Source organism: Zosterops lateralis (assembly GCF_965231275.1).
Source record: "Zosterops lateralis genome assembly, chromosome: 3".
Taxonomy (NCBI): domain Eukaryota; kingdom Metazoa; phylum Chordata; class Aves; order Passeriformes; family Zosteropidae; genus Zosterops; species Zosterops lateralis.
This window is the reverse complement of record NC_139764.1, coordinates 83,195,422-83,214,330: the sequence shown is the minus strand read 5'-3', so window position 1 is coordinate 83,214,330 and position 18,909 is coordinate 83,195,422. Positions and strand designations below refer to the sequence as shown.

The 18,909-nt window shown below is 42.2% G+C and overlaps 1 protein-coding gene across 1 annotated transcript; it reads right to left on the bottom strand.

Annotated features, from left to right (window-relative positions):
* Positions 1 to 4,824: 4,824 nt before the first annotated feature.
* On the bottom strand, positions 4,825 to 9,241 carry EEF1A1 (eukaryotic translation elongation factor 1 alpha 1). Its single transcript, XM_083856464.1, has 8 exons — positions 9,140 to 9,241; positions 8,244 to 8,434; positions 7,224 to 7,403; positions 6,799 to 7,095; positions 6,391 to 6,541; positions 5,950 to 6,206; positions 5,513 to 5,747; positions 4,825 to 5,227 (listed from the first exon to the last, which is right to left on the bottom strand). The coding sequence occupies exons 2-8, from the start codon at positions 8,385 to 8,387 to the stop codon at positions 5,103 to 5,105; spliced, it is 1,389 nt and encodes a 462-aa protein (XP_083712590.1). The 5' UTR covers positions 8,388 to 8,434; positions 9,140 to 9,241; the 3' UTR covers positions 4,825 to 5,102.
* Positions 9,242 to 18,909: the final 9,668 nt, after the last annotated feature.

Sequence of the window (18,909 nt, the reverse complement as noted above, 5' to 3'; positions counted from 1 at the left end):
TGTTAAAGGACTTGTTTTACATAGAGACAACTCAATACCAACAATCTCTACATCTCTTTCTCCAAAATACTCATGTTCTATTAGCAGAACCACACCCTAGCTTATAAACTAAACATTTATGAAATATTAATGAAATATTTAATAAGAAGAACTATATATAACAAATAATATAAAAGAAATAACATGTATAAATAGTAACTAATTATCACTAACTAAATATTAATCATTCGAGGGAATTTCACTTTGTTTACAAAGGAATTACCTTAGAATCCAGCTTCCAAATAGGAACCTCAGATTTTAAGGCATTTGGCAATCACAGTTATAAAAAAAATTAAGTAGGCACCTTATTAATTTATGTAGATGTATATATATGTTATATATAATATATAGGTGTGCATGTGTGTGTATATATATATATACATATATCAAACAAAAAAATGGGCATTTTGCTTAAGATGTGCCCAGGTGGCTGCACATAAGAGGAACCTGAAATTGCCTTTTTAATTTCAGCCCTACCTGCAATCACCCCTCTCCAGGAGGGGACCTTTCTCTTGCCTTTCTAGCTCTGTGCAGGTTTGGAGTCAGCAGCTTCTCCAGCTGTGCTGAGCTTTGCAGAACAGGCACCTGGGGTGGGGAAACGCTGTGGCTCTTCCCTTTGTATTAAATAATCCAGATTTTACTGGGCTGAAAGGGAAAATGTGACTGTGACTGCTGCTGGCAGGGCAGGCAGGGCCCTGAGTTAGGGCTGAGCTGGCTCTGCTTATTTCCAGTGATTGTGTAATGCAAAAAAATTTAGCATATTAACCCATGGATTAGTGTTTGTGCTAGGCCTGAGCTAGCAGATGCCCTTGCAGGAGGATGTCCAGGGTTCTGGATTGCTTTGCTGAGAAGAGACAGGAGAAAGCCTTAGCAAGTACCTCAGCACACTGAGGGCAAACCTGTTGCTGCTGCATCCTTAAAATCACACACTTGGCCCATGGGGATGATTCACCAACGAAAGCTTAGGTACCAACCAAGTTGTTTTGTGTTTTTAAAGGGAGAAATAAGCAAAAGCTGCAGAAATTCAGAGCTGTTAGGCATGGGTGCAGCTCCTTGGCTGACAGGCTGTGTGCACCCTGCTCTGCCTCACCCACAGGCCAGGGACCCTTCAGCAGGGTATCCCACTGATTTGTCTCCACCTTTCCTCAGTACATCACTCAGCATCTTCCAAGGAAAATACGGGTTCAGCTGTCACCGTACCAGTACAGAGAAGCTGGCAGATTTGAATTATATTGTATAAATATTTGAAACATAAAAGGATTAAAGAATTACTGATAGACAGCCAGGGAAAATAACCTGATTTTTAAAAAAGCAGGAAACAATGTAATTGATTTATAATGCAGAAATGATCAGAAGGGACTAAAGAGAACTCAGAAAAGACTAAAAAAACACAGCTTCTGTACCTTGAAAACCAATACAGTTTTGGTATCTAGGTTTTTCTTCAGCTCTTTTGCACCCCAGGTGCCCTCTTTTTTCTCCTGAAGTGGTTTCAGGCCTCTCTTGGTAAGCAGGAGCATTGCAAAAGAAGGGTAATTTTGCCCAGTATTATCTTACATTGTCCAAGTTTATTACTCTCTTTAGCTCGTGGTTTGGCTATTTAAGATTTGCAGTTTCAGAAAACTAAATTCCTAAACAGGAAGTACTATTTGGTGCAGTCAGGTGACATGAAAAATTCGAGTTATTGAAACTAATTAATTCAAAGGTGTTAATACTGTCAGGAATTTACAACTTGCAGTGCAATGTGCAAGAGAGAAGCTCTTGCAGCAAAGGAGTTTTGAGTGAAGCAGATGCTTTGAGCAGGACCTCAGGGTGCTGCTGGAGAGGCAGCTCATCAGCCCTCCCACTGTATGCTCCACACCACAGCCTCCCTCTGGGCACTACATAAACATAGAGCTAATAGAAATTAAAACCAAGTGGGCTGTATTCATCAGACTGAACTTACATAGTTCTTAGATAGATAGTTATTTAGCACTACTAAGGAAAATACTCCTGGACAGTCCAAAGTTTGTCCCTACATGGTTTATCTTGACCAAATTTAAAATACTCATTTACAGAAAATAATTTTTCAAAATTTGTCAGTACTTTTCAAAATATACTGAGATAGCTGAATTCAGAATGTGAATTAGTCTTTCATTTGCAATTTCAGTAAAGTAAGTTATTCCAGTAATTAGCCTTGTACAAGCTGGTCTGAGATATAATCAAGATGCCTTTGGGCAGTAGTCTGAGCAGAGTCCATTTTATTCCAGCTTGAACCCTCCACCTAGAGAACCAACACTGAGCAAGAAGTTACTTAGTGGTATCAGCTATGATTGCACTGCTCCATTTCCCTATAAAGACCAGCCAGCCTTTGCACTCTCTGTCCCCCAATACCTCCCCACGTACATTTCTGAAATATTTGTGTATTTAAAGTCCTCTGGACTACCAGAGCATTCATCAGCAACTAGAAAGGAAACATTCACAAATGCAAGACTGCAGCCAGTTTTTTGCCTTCAGAGCTGGCTCCATCACCACAGCAGCACACTATCACACTTCTGTATGAACACCAGCAGAATTGCAGGACAGTGAGGAAAGAGTAAGGACAGCTGTAAAAGTAGCTTAAAGAAATAAGCAGTCAGAAGACAAATACAGTTCTCAACTAAGAACATTTATTAAAAGTTTGATTGAAGTATTTTATTCCCAAATTTTGTTTACAAAAGTCTAGCAATTTCCCCAGGTAGTCAGATTAATATAAGAACTGAGATGGCATTACATTAGTGCATAGAAAGCAAATTTGGTCTATAAAAGTTAAAGTAAAAAAGAAAACCAAATGTGTAAAATTTAGGTTTTAAATACATGAAAGCAAGTGCTGGCATTGCAGGCAGAGCATTCCCAGTGTTTTGCTGCACACATGAAGCTGTTAGATGCAATACTGTTCTTTAGGTTTTGGGGTTTTTTCTGCCTCTGTCACAAACTATGCAGCTGACTCTTGCCCTGTTCTTCAGCCAGGCCTTTTTAATGTGACTCAACCTCCCAGCAGCTCTGGCTGTTGATCTGTCTATGCACAGCTGACCTAAAGGCCTTTTGCAATAGCACCACACTGCACTGCTGGGTCAGGGCGCTCACTACTGCATCACACCTTACTTTCCCTAAGGATTTGAGTGAGTTGCTTACTACAAGCCCATTTCCAAACTACCATGGAGCAAGTATACCCAGCCAAAGACAACCCTGTGCAACGTGCACAGAGGCACTCCAGACTGGGTGTTGCATATCCAGGCCCTGCCGGCCAAACCAAACATCCTGCGCCTAACAAAGGAATGTGAAGGAAATCTAACGAACGCAGAGCCACGCTGAAAGCAGCCTGTGCTAAAGCTGCTTTGCTTTTCATCCAAATCACTTTAGTCAACCAATTTGACCAAAGCCTCTTGGAAATATTTAGTTTAACTGAAAAGCAGGCTAAGATTTGGCAAGATACTTCAAGCTTTATTATGGCAACAGTAGGTCTGCCTCCATTTTGCAGTTATGTACTTCCTGTTGCCTTGGGGACACTAACAAACCTCAGAAAGCAGAATTTAGGCAGCTGAGATTTTTATACTAAATTACATAGCACGCTAAGCAGCTCTCTAGCCCTTGCTTCCACTGTACCTTCAGAAATGGCATGTAATGCTCCAAGGTTTCACTGCAGTTAAGACACAGAAGGTGAGCAGAAAAAAGGAGAAAAGATCCAAACAGAGCATGTAAATAAGTAACAGCAATTCAGACCTATCCAAGCAGTACAGATATGAGTTCCTGCAGAGCAAGCACACAGCTGGAGAAGGAAAGGAAAACAAACGAGAATACAGCTGTTACAGGCAGAACAAACAAACATACTGGTGTCATGGAACAAGTCCCTCATACCAAATTCTTTTTGACCTTTCATGGGGATGCTGTGGGGAAATCATGTGAAAGGTTAATAAAACAGCTGCCCCGTTATGCAAGTCAGCTCTGATTATCCATTAACTGCTTGCCCCATTTACCAATTTGAACCAAGGCTTCTATACCAGAATTCCTAATTATTAAAGCTGGTATTCTTATAGCCCAGAACATTTAACTTGGGATTATTTGTCCAGTCATTATTAATAATAGTTTGGACTAGATACCCAAGTCCCCTTAACTGACTGTTCCAAATTAGCAACCGTTGTTAAAAAGATAGCAGGCACCTTCTTTGTGCCACTGTGCTATTTGGTGCAGGCTACAGTGGTGGGTCACTCAGATTGCATTGAAGTGTAATTCTAGACTCAAGTTTCAGATTTGGCTGTTTAGTGTCTTACTATACATACATGAAAACATTTATGTAGAAGTGTTCAATCTTTAAAGAGCTACACAACACATGATCAGTTCTCCAAAAAAAAAAAAATCTGGTTCTGCTTATGACTATAAAAAAATCAGTGTACAAAATGTTGGAAACCCAACATTAGATTCTTTGTAACATTTAAGGTTAAATGTGTTTACTTTTTTCTTCTTAATGTAGACTTTTCATGGTTTACTCTATGCATCACAGCATGCACAGAAGTACTTTAACTGCTACCTTTTTTGTGCAATCCAATCTAAAAATAGTTTTTGAAGAAAGCACCAGAAGTTATTTAAGGCTTAGACCAGTTAAGAAGTAAACCTGCAGCTGAATTTTGTTCTACTCTTCAGAAAAGTAATTTGAGTATTTGCTTTGTAACTTCTGAACATACTCAAGTAACAATGATCCTTTCTTATCCCACCATGACTAGATATAGGCTTTGCCATAAACTCAACATTAACCCAAAGAACACAGAGACATAGCATTGAACTTCTGTTTTAATGGTCTCAAATTCTGTGACAGATTTTTGGTCAAGTTTCCATTTTAAAAAATTTATCGATTTTAAAGACTAATAACTTAAACTGCCACGAAACAAATGGTCCACAAACATTCCTTTCCTTCTGAAGCTTTTACGATGCATTGTAATCATTAACCAGTCTTTCGCTATTAAACTTAAATGGCCAATTGAGACAAACAGTTCTGAGACCGTTCTTCCACCACTGATTAAGACTGAGGTGGCAGCTGGTGTACAGAATTTTCATTTAGCCTTCTGGGCCTTCTGGGCAGACTTTGTGACCTTGCCAGCTCCTCCAGCCTTCTTGTCAACTGCCTTGATGACACCAACAGCGACCGTCTGCCTCATGTCACGCACGGCAAAACGACCTGAAAGCAAAAACAGGTTTCATGACTTTTGTCTCTGCTGCCTCACAGCCCCATTTGCACAGTGGCAACATGCAGGGTGGTGTAAATGGGCCAGTGCTGCCCTGGAACCAGACAGGGACACAGGCATCACCTTTCTCCAGAGTATCTTTCCCTGTACCAGTAAAGTTTTGGTTCCAATTCAGGTTTAAAGTCACAGCTTTCATCAGCATTTCACAGAACACACTGCATCCCAACACCAGAAATTGAGGAGTGTCTTTTCCAAAGACCAATATCAAAGCACCTTACCGAGAGGAGGATAGTCAGAGAAGCTCTCAACACACATGGGTTTGCCAGGGATCATATCAACAATGGCAGCATCTCCAGATTTCAGGAATTTAGGTCCATCCTCCAGCTTCTTGCCAGAACGACGATCGATCTTCTCCTTGAGCTCAGCAAATTTGCACGCAATGTGAGCAGTATGGCAATCCAGCACAGGGGCATAGCCAGCACTGATCTGGCCAGGGTGGTTCAGGATAATGACCTAAGAAACAAAGAAAGCCAAGTTAGAAGGAGTGTAATTTTGAACACTGACATGTTCTTACAAAGCCAAGGAGTTAATGAGATTTGCTTTGATTGAATGTAACTCATTACAACTCTATGTTTCTTTACAGCTTAGCCTAACAAGACTCCTATATTGGAATAGGGTTACATTCTTAACATCCCTGAAGTGCTGCAAAACATACCTGTGCAGTGAAGCCAGCAGCTTCCATGGGAGGATCATTCTTGCTGTCACCTGCAACATTACCACGGCGAACATCTTTGACAGACACGTTCTTAACATTGAAGCCAACATTGTCACCAGGCAGAGCTTCACTCAGGGCTTCGTGGTGCATCTCAACAGATTTAACTTCAGTTGTTACATTGACAGGGGCAAATGTAACCACCATGCCTGGCTTCAGAACACCCGTTTCCACACGGCCAACTGGTACAGTACCAATGCCTGCAAGCAAGAAACAACATTAATCATTATTCAGCTTAGAGAATGTATGCCCTTATGGGGGAAAAAACCCCACTTGAGACAAGAATTTCTGGCTCGGAAAAGCAGCTCTTGGGCAAAGGCCTGCATTTCTGGCCCATACATCAGCTGCTGCTGGCACATGAGCAGCATTCCAGTGAACACATACCGCCGATTTTGTAGACATCCTGAAGAGGCAGACGCAGAGGTTTGTCAGTTGGACGAGTTGGTGGCAGGATGCAGTCCAGGGCTTCCAGGAGGGTGGTTCCGCTGGCACTGCCATCCTTACGGGTGATCTTCCATCCCTTGAACCAGGGCATCTGTAATGGAAACAAGCCCAGGGTAATTAGACTGCCAAATTTAATGGCGCAAGGCTGGAAAAGCCCAAGTGGTATCTTCCAGCATTATCACAATTTACTGTTGCAGAGTAAGAATTTTTTTAAGTGCCAGGATTCATCTTGGACCTTAGCACTTCCCAAATAGAACTATTACAAAATGTGTCCATTTTATCACTGCATAATTGATCTTAACAATCCTCCTAGTTTCACGCTTTAATAGAAATAAATGTCAAACCTACGTTAGAGCTGGGCTCCAGCATGTTGTCACCATTCCAACCAGAAATTGGCACAAAGGCCACAGTGTCTGGGTTGTAGCCAATCTTCTTGATGTAAGTGCTGACTTCTTTGACAATCTCTTCGTATCTCTTCTGGCTGTAGGGTGGCTCAGTGGAATCCATCTTGTTGACACCGACAATCAGCTGTTTCACACCCAGGGTGTAGGCCAGAAGGGCATGCTCACGGGTCTGCCCGTTCTTGGAAATACCAGCCTCAAACTCGCCAACACCAGCAGCAACGATCAGGACAGCACAATCAGCCTTGGAAAAGAAAAAAAAAAACCACATCACTATGAGATTTCTGTGTATGTCAAAGTACTACAGGAAACCCCCTAACCAACCAAGGAACAACCTTCCTGAACTCCCCAAATCCTACTTCTTTTACATACCTGAGAAGTTCCAGTAATCATGTTCTTAATGAAGTCTCTGTGTCCAGGAGCATCAATGATGGTGACATAGTATTTGCTTGTTTCAAATTTCCACAGGGAAATATCAATAGTAATACCACGCTCACGTTCAGCCTTCAGCTTGTCCAAGACCCAGGCATATTTGAAGGAACCTTTGCCCATCTATGGTTAAAAGAAAACCAGTTTTTTATTCCCATTAAAAAACAAGAGAGTTCCACATTAGCAACTAGTTCAGAAAGAAAACACACTGGCTGAAGAACAAAATCTAATAATAGTAACTGGTGTAACACTAAAAAACGTTGCTGCTCGTAAAACAAGCAACAAGATACACTTGGCACCACTGGTGAGAGATGCCAACTGTTGAACCTTATTGCACCTGTTAACAGTTCAGGCTTCTTGACAGCTTGTTAATTTCACTAATGTATCGTTATGATAGAGCTCTTCAGCCTGAGTCCTACTATCAAGTATCCTCTACAATTTTAAGTTCTCTTACTACTTCAATCCTTGCAATAATCAACACTTAACTTCTCTGCTCAACCTTTAACGAATTTTGTTCTATAATCTTTTTATGACCTGTGCTGTTAGTACACAGAAAAAAAGCAGTATTGGTACAACTCTGTGATTTTTAAATTAGACCGTAACACATCAGCTTTTTTTGATGCAGAGCTAGAAACTGGCCATTTAATTTGATTCCAGATGTTACTATTCAGATGCAGATTTAGACTACCTCCTCCTGACTTGCTCTGCATTTCATCATCTGAGTTTCTGCAACTAACACAATAGCAGATTGAACACTTAAACGACACTTGTTCTACCTCGGGGACAACTGCACCGCAGCTGCCGCCCTGTGGCCACGCAACACTGAGCCACTTGTTCAGCTCCCGGGGCGGAGGCAACCAGACTGCCTCCCCGCGGCCGCTAAACGCTTTGCAGGTTCGCTTTTTATTTAAAATATTCATTCCCGCAGCTCGGAATTTCGCTGGCTGCTACGGGCCCACGCACCTCAGCTGCTTCCTTCTCGAACTTCTCGATGGTCCTCTTGTCGATGCCCCCACATTTGTAGATGAGGTGGCCGGTGGTGGTGGACTTGCCAGAATCGACGTGGCCGATGACAACGATGTTGATGTGGGTCTTCTCCTTTCCCATTTTGGATGTTAGTTGAGTTCTTTCTTTCGGCAAAAGAGAGTCGACACCTGTAAGCCCCCCAGAAAAAGCCGGTTACGCCTCGGGCCGGGCCTGCGGGCAGCGATGGCGCCGCCACACGCGGGGCGGCCTGGCCGGGATGGCGGCCCCGCCCCGCCGGGGGAGGGGAGGAGCGGGTCGGGGGCCCCTCGGAGCGCCCCTCGCGTCGCCCCCTCCCCGGGCTCGGGTTACCCCGGCGGCGCTGCCGGGGCGCGGGGCGGCGGCGAGCGGGCCCGGCGGGCAGCGCGGAGGGCGGGGCCGCCCCGCTCCTTTGTGTGACTCACCCCGCCCGGGCCGCCGCGTCCTCCATTTTGTGGCGCTGGCGGCGGGCGAGCGAGGCGAGCGGCCATCTTTGCACTCGTGCCCCGGCCCCGCTTCCCCCGACGGCTCCCGCCCGACGGGCCCCGCTCGGCCCCGGCCGCCGCCCGCGGGGGACAATGGGGGGCTCCGGGCGCCTTCTGCGCCACGCCGGCCCCGACACGCCGTTTTCCCGCCTCAGCCCGGACAGCGGCGGCGTGCACATGGCAATCGGGGAGGACGATGCGCCGCCATCCCGCCGCCCCGTGCTCTCCTGCCCGTCCGTCCGCCCCGGTTCCCGCTGGCGCCCCCGGCCCCTCCTTACCCCTCCCCCTCCCCTCGGCCCCACCACGCCCCGGCTCGGCGCCCGCCGGGGCGAGCTGACCCCGGCCCAGCGCGGCCCTGCGGACGGGCCTCACCTGCTCGGCGACGGCGGCAAACCCGGAGCGAAAAAGACCGACGGCGTGAGCGCCGCCCCTTATATACCCTGGCGGGGGGGCGGGGCCTCGGGGACACGTCACCGCTCCCGGCGGCCCCGCGGCCCCGCCCGGGCACGGAGCGCCCCCGCCCCCGCCGGGCTGTGCGGGACCCTCGGCCCGGCCCGGCCCGCCCCCGGCCCGCGCTGTCCCGAGGGGCCGCGCCGGGAAGGGAGCGGTGCCCCTCCCGCCCTGGGATGGAGAGCGGGCGGGCGGGCGGGCGGGAGTGGCCGCCTTGTCCGGGAGGAAGCGGGGCAGCCCCGAGCAGCCCCGGCCCTCTGCAGGGCCCAGCGGCTCGGGCCTGGGCACCGGGGAGCGCCGGGCCTGCCGCCGTGGCCGGGCCGGAGGGGCGCGGCAGCTGGCGGAATTGCCCCGGGAACAGCCCGCGGCGAACCAATTGTATTTCGCATTAGAGACACAAAAGAAGGCAGTCAGCGAGATTAGAAACGTTCAGTGAGTTGCCCCTACCGGCAGCTGGCAAATGTCGGCCAGACATCACGGAATACCAGACTCCCCTATCCCAGCGCGCTCAAGTCTCCCAGAATCAAAGGTGGAGGAGGGGGAGAGCAGGAATTTTTGGAAGCTTATTACACCAGAATAAGAAGCCATCGTTTGGCTTAAAAAACCCAGAACAATCTTTTTCTGTCTATGTAGTACCATTAGAGGACGAAAGTTGACTCGTCTTGCACAAAAATACAAATCAAGGCGGACGCACCTCCAGCAAAGATGCGTCTGAAGTGCAAATGTGTCAGTCACAGAAGCATTCGGGACATGGGGTCTCTGCAAGAAACCCTGACTGCGAGAAGCGCCCCTATTTTCACATATTTTCACATGGGAAAACACGCAGCCCTGGCAAATTATTTTTAGAATCATGGCAATGAGGAGTCACAAAACAGCTCACAACATCAGAAATAAAGGCCCTTGTGATTCCAGTGGATTTTCTATGGTTTAGTTGCTTGTAACTGATGTAAGAAAATCCATTAAACATTCAACATCTCCTATACCCATTCAAGAGAAATTAATCTGAGAAGCTGAACTATCTCTGTTACTTTTAAATTATCTGCAAAGCCACGTAGTCCATGTTCTTATTCAGCTACATTATATGCCTGTCAGAAATAGTTACTTATCTATAGACAACTATAATCCATTCATTTCTTGGGATGGTCTTCAGGTTGCAGTTGTAAAGCATGGAAACAACCTCCTGTTCAAAAACAAAAATAACAGCAAACTAATCAAGCTAATAATAAAAAAAACCTACTTCATGCATCTACAAATGTACCCTTCCACTTGAAGTTTCAATTCAAGTTTCTCTAGCTGAGACAAATCTAGCATAAAATTCATTAGAGAGCAGTAAACTTAGTATGTCATGGAAGTGTTTCCATGAGATGGTATTTTTCCCCCATGAAAGATGAAAAATATGCAATTTGTAAATAAAAATGTCATTAGAGAAAATACTGAGTTTAGAATACACCTTTTACAAAAATAACCAGTTTCAGAGTAAAAATCTGAAAAAAGGTTCAGATATTAAACAAGCACTTTTTTTAAGACAGGAAAAAACAAATCAGATTCGCTCTCACCCCTTCCTATGTTTCTCAGCAGAGATTAGTGGTGAGGGTGGAGGGAAGGTAGAGATGGTTCAGCTTTCCTCAAAACCAGCCTTCAGGGGCAGTTACCAGTGAAGACATTACATGTGAAGACACAGTAATAAAAGGGCAGGGAAAGGAAGGTGGTCCACTTTCTGGAAATGGAAATTTATTATTGTGAAGTGGCTTGGGTTGAAGACCAAAGTGTAATATTTGGCAAGAAAGCTAGGAAGCACTTCTTTAGGGTCTTCTATAAAGCAAAGACTGTAAACAGAGTTTAAAAGTTGTATTCTTCAAGATGGTTTAAAGTTACCTTCTAAAATGAGTATTTCAGTGGGGGGGATACTTTTAATGGACTGATCTGTCAGACAATCCATTTTCATAAAAAGGTAGTTTTAACACTTCCCAAATGTAGTCAATTATTTGTGCCTGAACAGGAAGAAGAAGGAAATTCTAATTTTTTTTAAAGATACTTTTCTTAGAAGTCTATTTCATAAATAAAGGCTCTTAGAACCAGGTATTTCTTAAGGAAGTAATTTTTTGTGGTATCTACATAGTTGAAAGCGATGAAAGCTGAATTTGTGGTACAAATTTTTAAACATGGTCATAGTTTAAGTCTACAGCAGTTGTTTTCCCCTCCACTTCTTTAAATGAGTTTAAGTCTACAGCAGTTGTTTTCCCCTCCACTTCTTTAAATGAGTTTTCAAATTAATTTTATTATTTCCTCTTTAGTTTGACCAATACATGTTTTTATTTTCTCAACAATTAATGTATCTTTTCTTTTACACTCTATTAGAACATTCCTAATTTCAATCTCACAAATATTTATACAGCTGGGGAGCTTCTGATGTATGAGTAGCCTCAGATAATACAGTGGAAATGCATTCTGAAGAATCCTCTCAGCTAACACAAATAGGCCTACACTGGACTAAATCCTGTGTGCAAGGAGCCTGTAAAAATTTTAGATTTTAATTAATTTGGTAAAATGAATCACTTTAATATATAATGTTTAGGAAGGAACAGAAATAAGAGATTTCAAGAAGTCAAGGACATTTAGGTGTTGAAATAGGGTTTATTCAATCCAGACTGACTTCAGAAATAGGACTTTGTGGGCAAAAATTACTCATTCTCCTTTGATCAATGGTGAGCATATGCTAAACTGAAATATCCTATGTCCACATATGTCTCCAGTGTAAGAACACACAGAATGCTCTAAAGCATTTGTATTGTAGGAACCCATACAGAAACCACCATTTTAAGAGGGTTTTGAATCTCAGATCAAATGGCATTAAAGTAAAAGTAATGCTGTCAGTATCTAAGCCAAATTTTTTAGCTTTAAGAAGTATATGTTAACTGGATTTTGAGTTCATGGTAGCTACTGCAGCATTACTTCCATTTTAGCATGTGGCTCCAGCACATACAGAATGGGCTGTAAGCTTAGAACACAGTCACAGCCAGTGAAATCATGCTAGGAGATAGAAGACTTGCTCACTGAGCACCTCTAAAGAATTTTAACTCTCTATCATATACACATGGGGATTTTTTTTGGTCAGACTCCTGTGCAAAGATGAAAGTAAGTTGTGCTTATACAACCATTTTAACCGCAATGACCAAGGTCATTCAGGAGTGTGAGCAAACAGACTTTATAGCACAAGACTTGAAACACGGATCTGATAAACAGAGTATATCAAGCTTACTGTAACATGAAAGAGGCACTAAGATTTCTCGAAGCCCTTTCAGAAAGTGGTAGAAAACCAGTCCAAAGTTACCAGTAGTAATTGGTGATGAGCAAAACTGGATTCTGGTATGCAACACTATTCATACAATTAGCCTCATACTTACTGTGAAAGGCTTTCCAATCCTTATATTACAATTATCATGGTACATACATTTGTCCAAAATTCAACATGAACTATAGCATAAGCATACAGCCTTGCATCCATCTCTAAGTGTTTTTTAATGCATTGGTTCTTAATAGTAATAAAAAGCATCTACATCTGTTACAAACCCCTTTTTTCGTACATGATCTTAATACTTACTACCAGTTTTTACAGTAATCTGTTTATGAAATAAAAGAACAATAGAATAATGGTGTTATTCATATATGAATAAATAGAAAACCTGCCTAAAAAAAAAGTTTTACTGAACAGAGTGAGGTAATCTAAACTAATTGAAAAACACTACTTTTGAAAGTTACTTAGCTCTGTACAAGTAGCTGGTGTTTTTATATTAAAAAAATGCTTGGTAAAAGAAAGAGACAACAGTAAACACATTTAAGGTCACTGTCATAGTAGACAGTACAAATTAAACTCCTCCATCCTTGGAAGTTTAAGACTTGGACTAAATAAAGTCTCCTTGTCTGATCTTGTAGCTGACCTTGCTTATAGATTCACAAAAGAAGGTCTTACAGTAGGAGGTGTAAGACAGTGGACTTCAAAACTGATGAGAGTATCACTGGGATTGAGCAAGCAGTTACAATTTCAGAGTCTTCTGAATAGCTTAACAAGAACCTCTTTAAAAGTCATTGTTGAAAGAGGTATCCCCCAGGAAGCACTGCCGAGTAGTTACAGCATTTATAATAAGTAATGGACTAATGGCTTAGAGAACAAACTGCTTAAAAAAAAAAATTAAAAAAAAAAAATTTTGGACAGTCTTTTCAAACCACATTTATCCACAGCACAAGAAAGCTCACTTATGTTGAAGGTTTAGTGCCAGCTGAACTGTGATACTGAAGGCTTAGGATCAGACAGAGTGGTCAGATCATACTGGGATGTGACCAGAATAAGTGTTGTATTTAAACCCTCGTGTTCTGTTCTGTGGAGCTCTGCATTTGTGAGCTAGAAAATGAAAGTATTTGATTTAGAGCAGAAGTGTCCTAAGCAGGAAAAAAACCACCTCACAGGTGGCTGCTTTGTTAAGAGTGTTCTGGAACTAAACAGCAAATGGGCAGATACATGCAGACAGTAGCTTGAACAAAAAGTGAACCTTCACTTGCAGACATCTGACAAAACTTCATATACCTCAGTAATGCTAGGCTAATTTACACCAGCTGAATACCTGGCTCCAGGGAAAAAGCAGAATTACTAGACACTAATACAGAATAAAGGTGAAGAGCTGATGAAGTAACCACCATTGTGGAGGAACAACATTATTTCTTAAAGTGTTCTGTGGCTTTGCATTAGTATTTTCCAACAGCAAACAGGTTAATTTTTACTATATCTCACCACCTTTTGGACACCCTAAATAAATGGTAAGCCCTTCTAGGATGGTAGACCCTCTATTCAGTTAAAAGAATGCCCTAAATGAGAACATTTTACATATATATATAAACAGTGCATTCTGCATGAAGAAAATGTCAGTTACTGAACCAAAATCCACTGGGTGAGGATGGTGTGACTTTTGTTCTGAATTTATCATGAACTCCAAAGTTCCATTTTAAAGCTCTAGTCTCTTCTCCTAAAAATCATTTTGCCAAAAGCAACATGTTCATCCTCTTGTGCTGATAAGCCTGTGACAAAACCTTTTAAGTGGGACCTCAAACCTCACCCATGCATCTTAGAATTCTTCTCTGAGCCCTTACAGCAACTGAGCTATGCTTGAATGACTTTGCTTAGTGTCCACTCCTCAGGTTAATTTTGCTGCCCCTCTCGCTATAGTATATAACCCCCCCCTACAAGGGTTTTATATGAATAAAAAAACCCCTGAGGTGCAGCTTAGAGCTGCAACAGAGAGAAACTTAATAAAAGTGACTTTGGTGTGGACCATAAAAGTATGCTTCAGATTGGAGCCAGTGGATGGGTGGGTTAAAGGAGAAAGAAGGGACCTGAGCTAGTAAGGATGGCACAGATGTATCCAGCTGTTCACTGTTCACTCTCCCATCTTCACACTGCTCTGGTTTTGACTCTTGGCATCACTCCAGCCATAGGCTCACCTTCCACTGCAATCACATGTACATCATTCTCACTCTGTGGTAACCACAGTAACCAGACGTGGTGCAAGTCAGTCACTTAGAAGCTCAGATTTAGTGACTATAGCATATGCCTGACATTCATTCAGTAAATTTAGATTTGAGACTATTCAACTTTGGAAAGGTTTCAGAGAACTATGGGAATCAATATAGATCTGGAAATGTACTTACACTTGACCTGCTCAATATATACCTAGTTTACTGAAAGATAGTTTGGCTTAGTTTCCAGGATTCTGCAAGACAGAAAATTCTGTAAAGCAAGAATCACAAGTCTGGGCACAGACACAAGAAAGTTCAAGGCTGTTGGTACTTAAATTAAGGTAGAAATAGAAACCACTTATTTGTAATTTGTCAATGAGCAGTGGTAGCAGCTTGGTTGAAGCAGGAAGCCAACATAAGAAGAAATGCTCAATATTTAATTATGTTAGTTAAAAAACCCAAATACAATGTAGGATCAAGAACTTGATTTGGGGGAAGGGAGAGGGAACAGGAGGGACCATTTACTTAAAATTATATCTATATTTTTAGTTAGCCTTCTCTTAATACAGTCTCTCTGAAGTACTTGGCCAGCTATCTCAGAATCAGTACGGATTACTGTGGAAAGCTATGGAAGGTGAAGGTTCCAGAACATTAAATAAATAGAAAAAACCCAGGAAAATAATAAATAAAGAAGAAAAAAAGAGAAAAACACACACATGAGCTGGACAGTTATGGAACGGTTGGTCTAATTTCAATTCCTGAAAAAAATACATTGGAACAAGTGAGTTATTTTTGGAAGATACTAGGTTGATAAGTAACAACCCTAGACTTGTCAGGAACTGATTGCATCAAACTGATCACGCTTTCTGTGACAGGTTTAACTGGCTCATGGATGGGAAAATACGGGTATAATTTTACTTAAGGGAATATTTGATGCTTTTTGTGGGCAACTTGCATAAGTAAACTCAGCAAACTTCGAACAAAATAATGCATGTGCAGGAGACCAGCTGAAGATGACATGCTCAAAGTGACTGCTATTATGACTGTGAAACTGACTGGTATCAAATCAGTTTTCTATGGGCACAGACATTAGTCCACCATATAAATATACAGTTATAAATACATAAAAGTATAATTTTAAATTGCAAATTTGGGGGGAGAGAGGACAGGGAACACCTCTGACCACTTCAGAAGTCAAGAACATTACTCAGAGTAATGTGGGCAAGTAAAGAAAAAAGGGCTAAAATAATTAGGAAATAAATTAAGGTTAATATTTGTCCTTTGTAGGGAACAGTTCACAGCAAAAACACAGCAGAAGCAGCAGTTACGCAGCAGTCCTGTATAAAAGGACCTGAGGTTAGAGTGGATCACTAACTGAACATGAGTCAACACTGCCATGCTCTTGTGAAAAAAGCAAACATAGTGAGGTGTATGGACAGAAGTACTGTAAGATGTGTAAAACAAACCTTTCACTTTTCTTAATACTCATTAAAGCCTCTGCTGGGATACTTTGTACATCTTGGGAATGATGCTTTAAGATGGTATCTAGAGGTAAAAACACTGGAACAGATTCTGTGGGCAGCTGGAACCTCTGTCATTATCCAATTCCTTAAAAGCACCTAAGTACCTAACAGGAATGATTTAACTATCAGTAATACTTACTGATCTATACATACCCAAAAGTGTCTTCAAAGCCTTAATTTCCATAGGTTTACATTACAGATTTCTGTAATCAACAATTAATTTCTTATACCATAATTCTTGGTATAATAGCTCCATAAAGAAGTATCTCCTTGACTTCAGTGTACTTGTATCAGCTAAAGGTCAGCCTCTTTAGTTACAGGAGTTAATCTGAATGGAAATTCACAAATATTTCAACCAATAATCATGCATCTTGCTGTATAAATTACATCTTTCACACTAGATGATTAAGTACATTTTACTGAAAACCAAAAAGCTGGCATAATATAACTGAGAGGTATAGAAGGAAATAGTCAGTCCTAAACTCTAACCAATAAAGAGTGAGGCTAAAAATGAAAGATGGGAGGAGAAATTTTATATTACAGACTCAACTTGCCATTGCATATAGTAGGTTATGTTAGAGCTCTTGGGAACTGAGTGCATTCCTGGCCCTGGATGTTATAAAGCATTCATTCTGTACTATTTTCTTATCAAAATGAAATGCTGAAAAACATGTTTGGTTTCTTCAGCAGTTACTAAACAACATCCAGAAGAATGCTACAAACCAGTGCACAGGACTCCCACGGGCAGCGATACCCTGGCAGGATCTATCAGCTAAGCAGTGTTATGGGGAAGGTCACTCCACACACACTGCTGCTCCTCACAGTCCCTGGGAGAAAAAACAGCTACGCTTTTGCAAGGCAATCCTCAGAGGAATGGCATTTCAGAGGTTAAAAGCTTGTACCACACGTTGTATAAAGTAGACTTCGGCCCCTTTAAACCCCGAGCAGGTGTTGAGTCAGCTTTTTGCACTGAGGCCAAACCTCACAAGGCCAGGGAGCCCGGGCTGACAGGACATCCCATCCGTCCAGCTACCATGCCAGAGGATATAGAGGGCAGACAAAGGGAATACGAACTGTAAAAGCCTGTGGCTATCCCACAGCCCAGAATAAAAGTAAGATACTTAAAAACACAGTACGGGTTAGAAGAAGATTGCAAACTGGTTCATACCAGCGAGTCATGTGTTACTGTCCTCTGCTGCCTGAAACAGGAACACTCCTACTCTCAGCAGGAGACAGCCTGTGCTGCTGAAGCTGTGAATAGCACTCAGGGATCCCCTTTGTGCAAAGCAGGAAGAGCTAGGAGGTCTATCTCAGTTACCGGGCAGTCTCCATGGCACATTCTGTGCAATTCCTAAGGCGACCTGAAGTGAAAAGCACACTCTGTTTTAAATTTGGTATGCTGTTTCTGATTTAGCACAGAGGATATTAAATCACTGCCCAGCTGCTTTATGTACATATATTCTTATTCACCACAGAAAACCTAATTGTGTGTACACGCTATGTACAGGTAGGAGTACTCCAAAATAGAACATATAAGTAGTGATTCCCCACCTCCCCCCCATCTGAATGGGGCCCCTGACCATCTAAGGTAGGGGTGCATGTGAGTGAAATGGCAGTTGTAAAGAAATGCAGCTTTTAAAAAAGTAAATCTTAGCTCCTTGTCTAAATTTAGCTCTGTGGAGTCATCAGAGACAAAGTGAGGTATCGCTATTTATGGGAAACAGTTTATACTTGCTCTGCAAGCTAATGCAGTCCAATTTACCTCACAAAGCTGTGCAGTGAGTCATGAGACCCAGCAACATTCACACACCCATATGCACCACGGAAGCAGAAACTTTGGCTCACTTGCTTTCCTCTTTCCTTCTGGGATATTCTTGAGAAACAGCATCCATTAAAAACAGTTCAGAATAGTGACATTCCTATGAATCAGATAGTGACTGCTGTGGGTAAAACAAACTGCAACATAGAGGACATGAAAGAAAAAAGAAAAGTTTATTCCAAACTAAACATTTAATTTCTTCTCTTTAACATATATCCAAATTCAGGAATTCAAAAAGTATTATTCCAAGTCAAAGCTAAATCTATGCAGCTGTGAATACCTGCCAGAAGAATTATTTTTCTCCTCTATCAATCCAAAGATTTATTGCATTGGATCTAGCACATTGTATAGTTGAAAGGGGAGTGGAAGCAGTGAAGCTATTCACAGGAAAACTTTTGTTTTTGTTTTCTATTCAATCATCCGTTGACCATGGCCACTTGATTCCCTGATTCAACCCACAGAAAGCAGAACATATCATTCAGGTGTCAAGGCTCAGTTACATCAGCTTAGCTACAAAGTGAAATTGCACTCTCATTTATTTTCTCGACTAAGCCATTATAATCATTGAGGCAAATCTAGGCTGTGTCACATACTACACACATTTCTCAGAAGCCCAGACATGCAATTCATGCTTAAACCTTGTGAAAACACACTTACCTTTTTCAAAAAGATCTGAGGTTTTTTCCATGGCAATTTTGGTTTTTCCACTACTAATTCTGAAGTGTTCATTATTCAGCAGAGAAGTCAGTGGTAATACATAGAAAATAATTGTAATTTACAACTTCAAAAGTTTACAACAATTCTGAATTACTTCTCACTATGTGCATGAATAGGTAATATCA

What these genes read in the sequence shown, in the direction of transcription:
- EEF1A1 (XM_083856464.1), bottom strand. Translation starts at nt 8,387, where the DNA reads ATGGGAAAGGAGAAGACCCACATCAACATCGTTGTCATCGGCCACGTC. An exon ending in TGCTGGAGCCCAGCTCTAAC is followed by an intron (nt 6,542 to 6,798) that starts GTAGGTTTGACA and finishes TTTCCATTACAG; the next exon opens with ATGCCCTGGTTCAAGGGATG. An exon ending in GGATGTCTACAAAATCGGCG is followed by an intron (nt 6,207 to 6,390) that starts GTATGTGTTCAC and finishes TCTTGCTTGCAG; the next exon opens with GCATTGGTACTGTACCAGTT.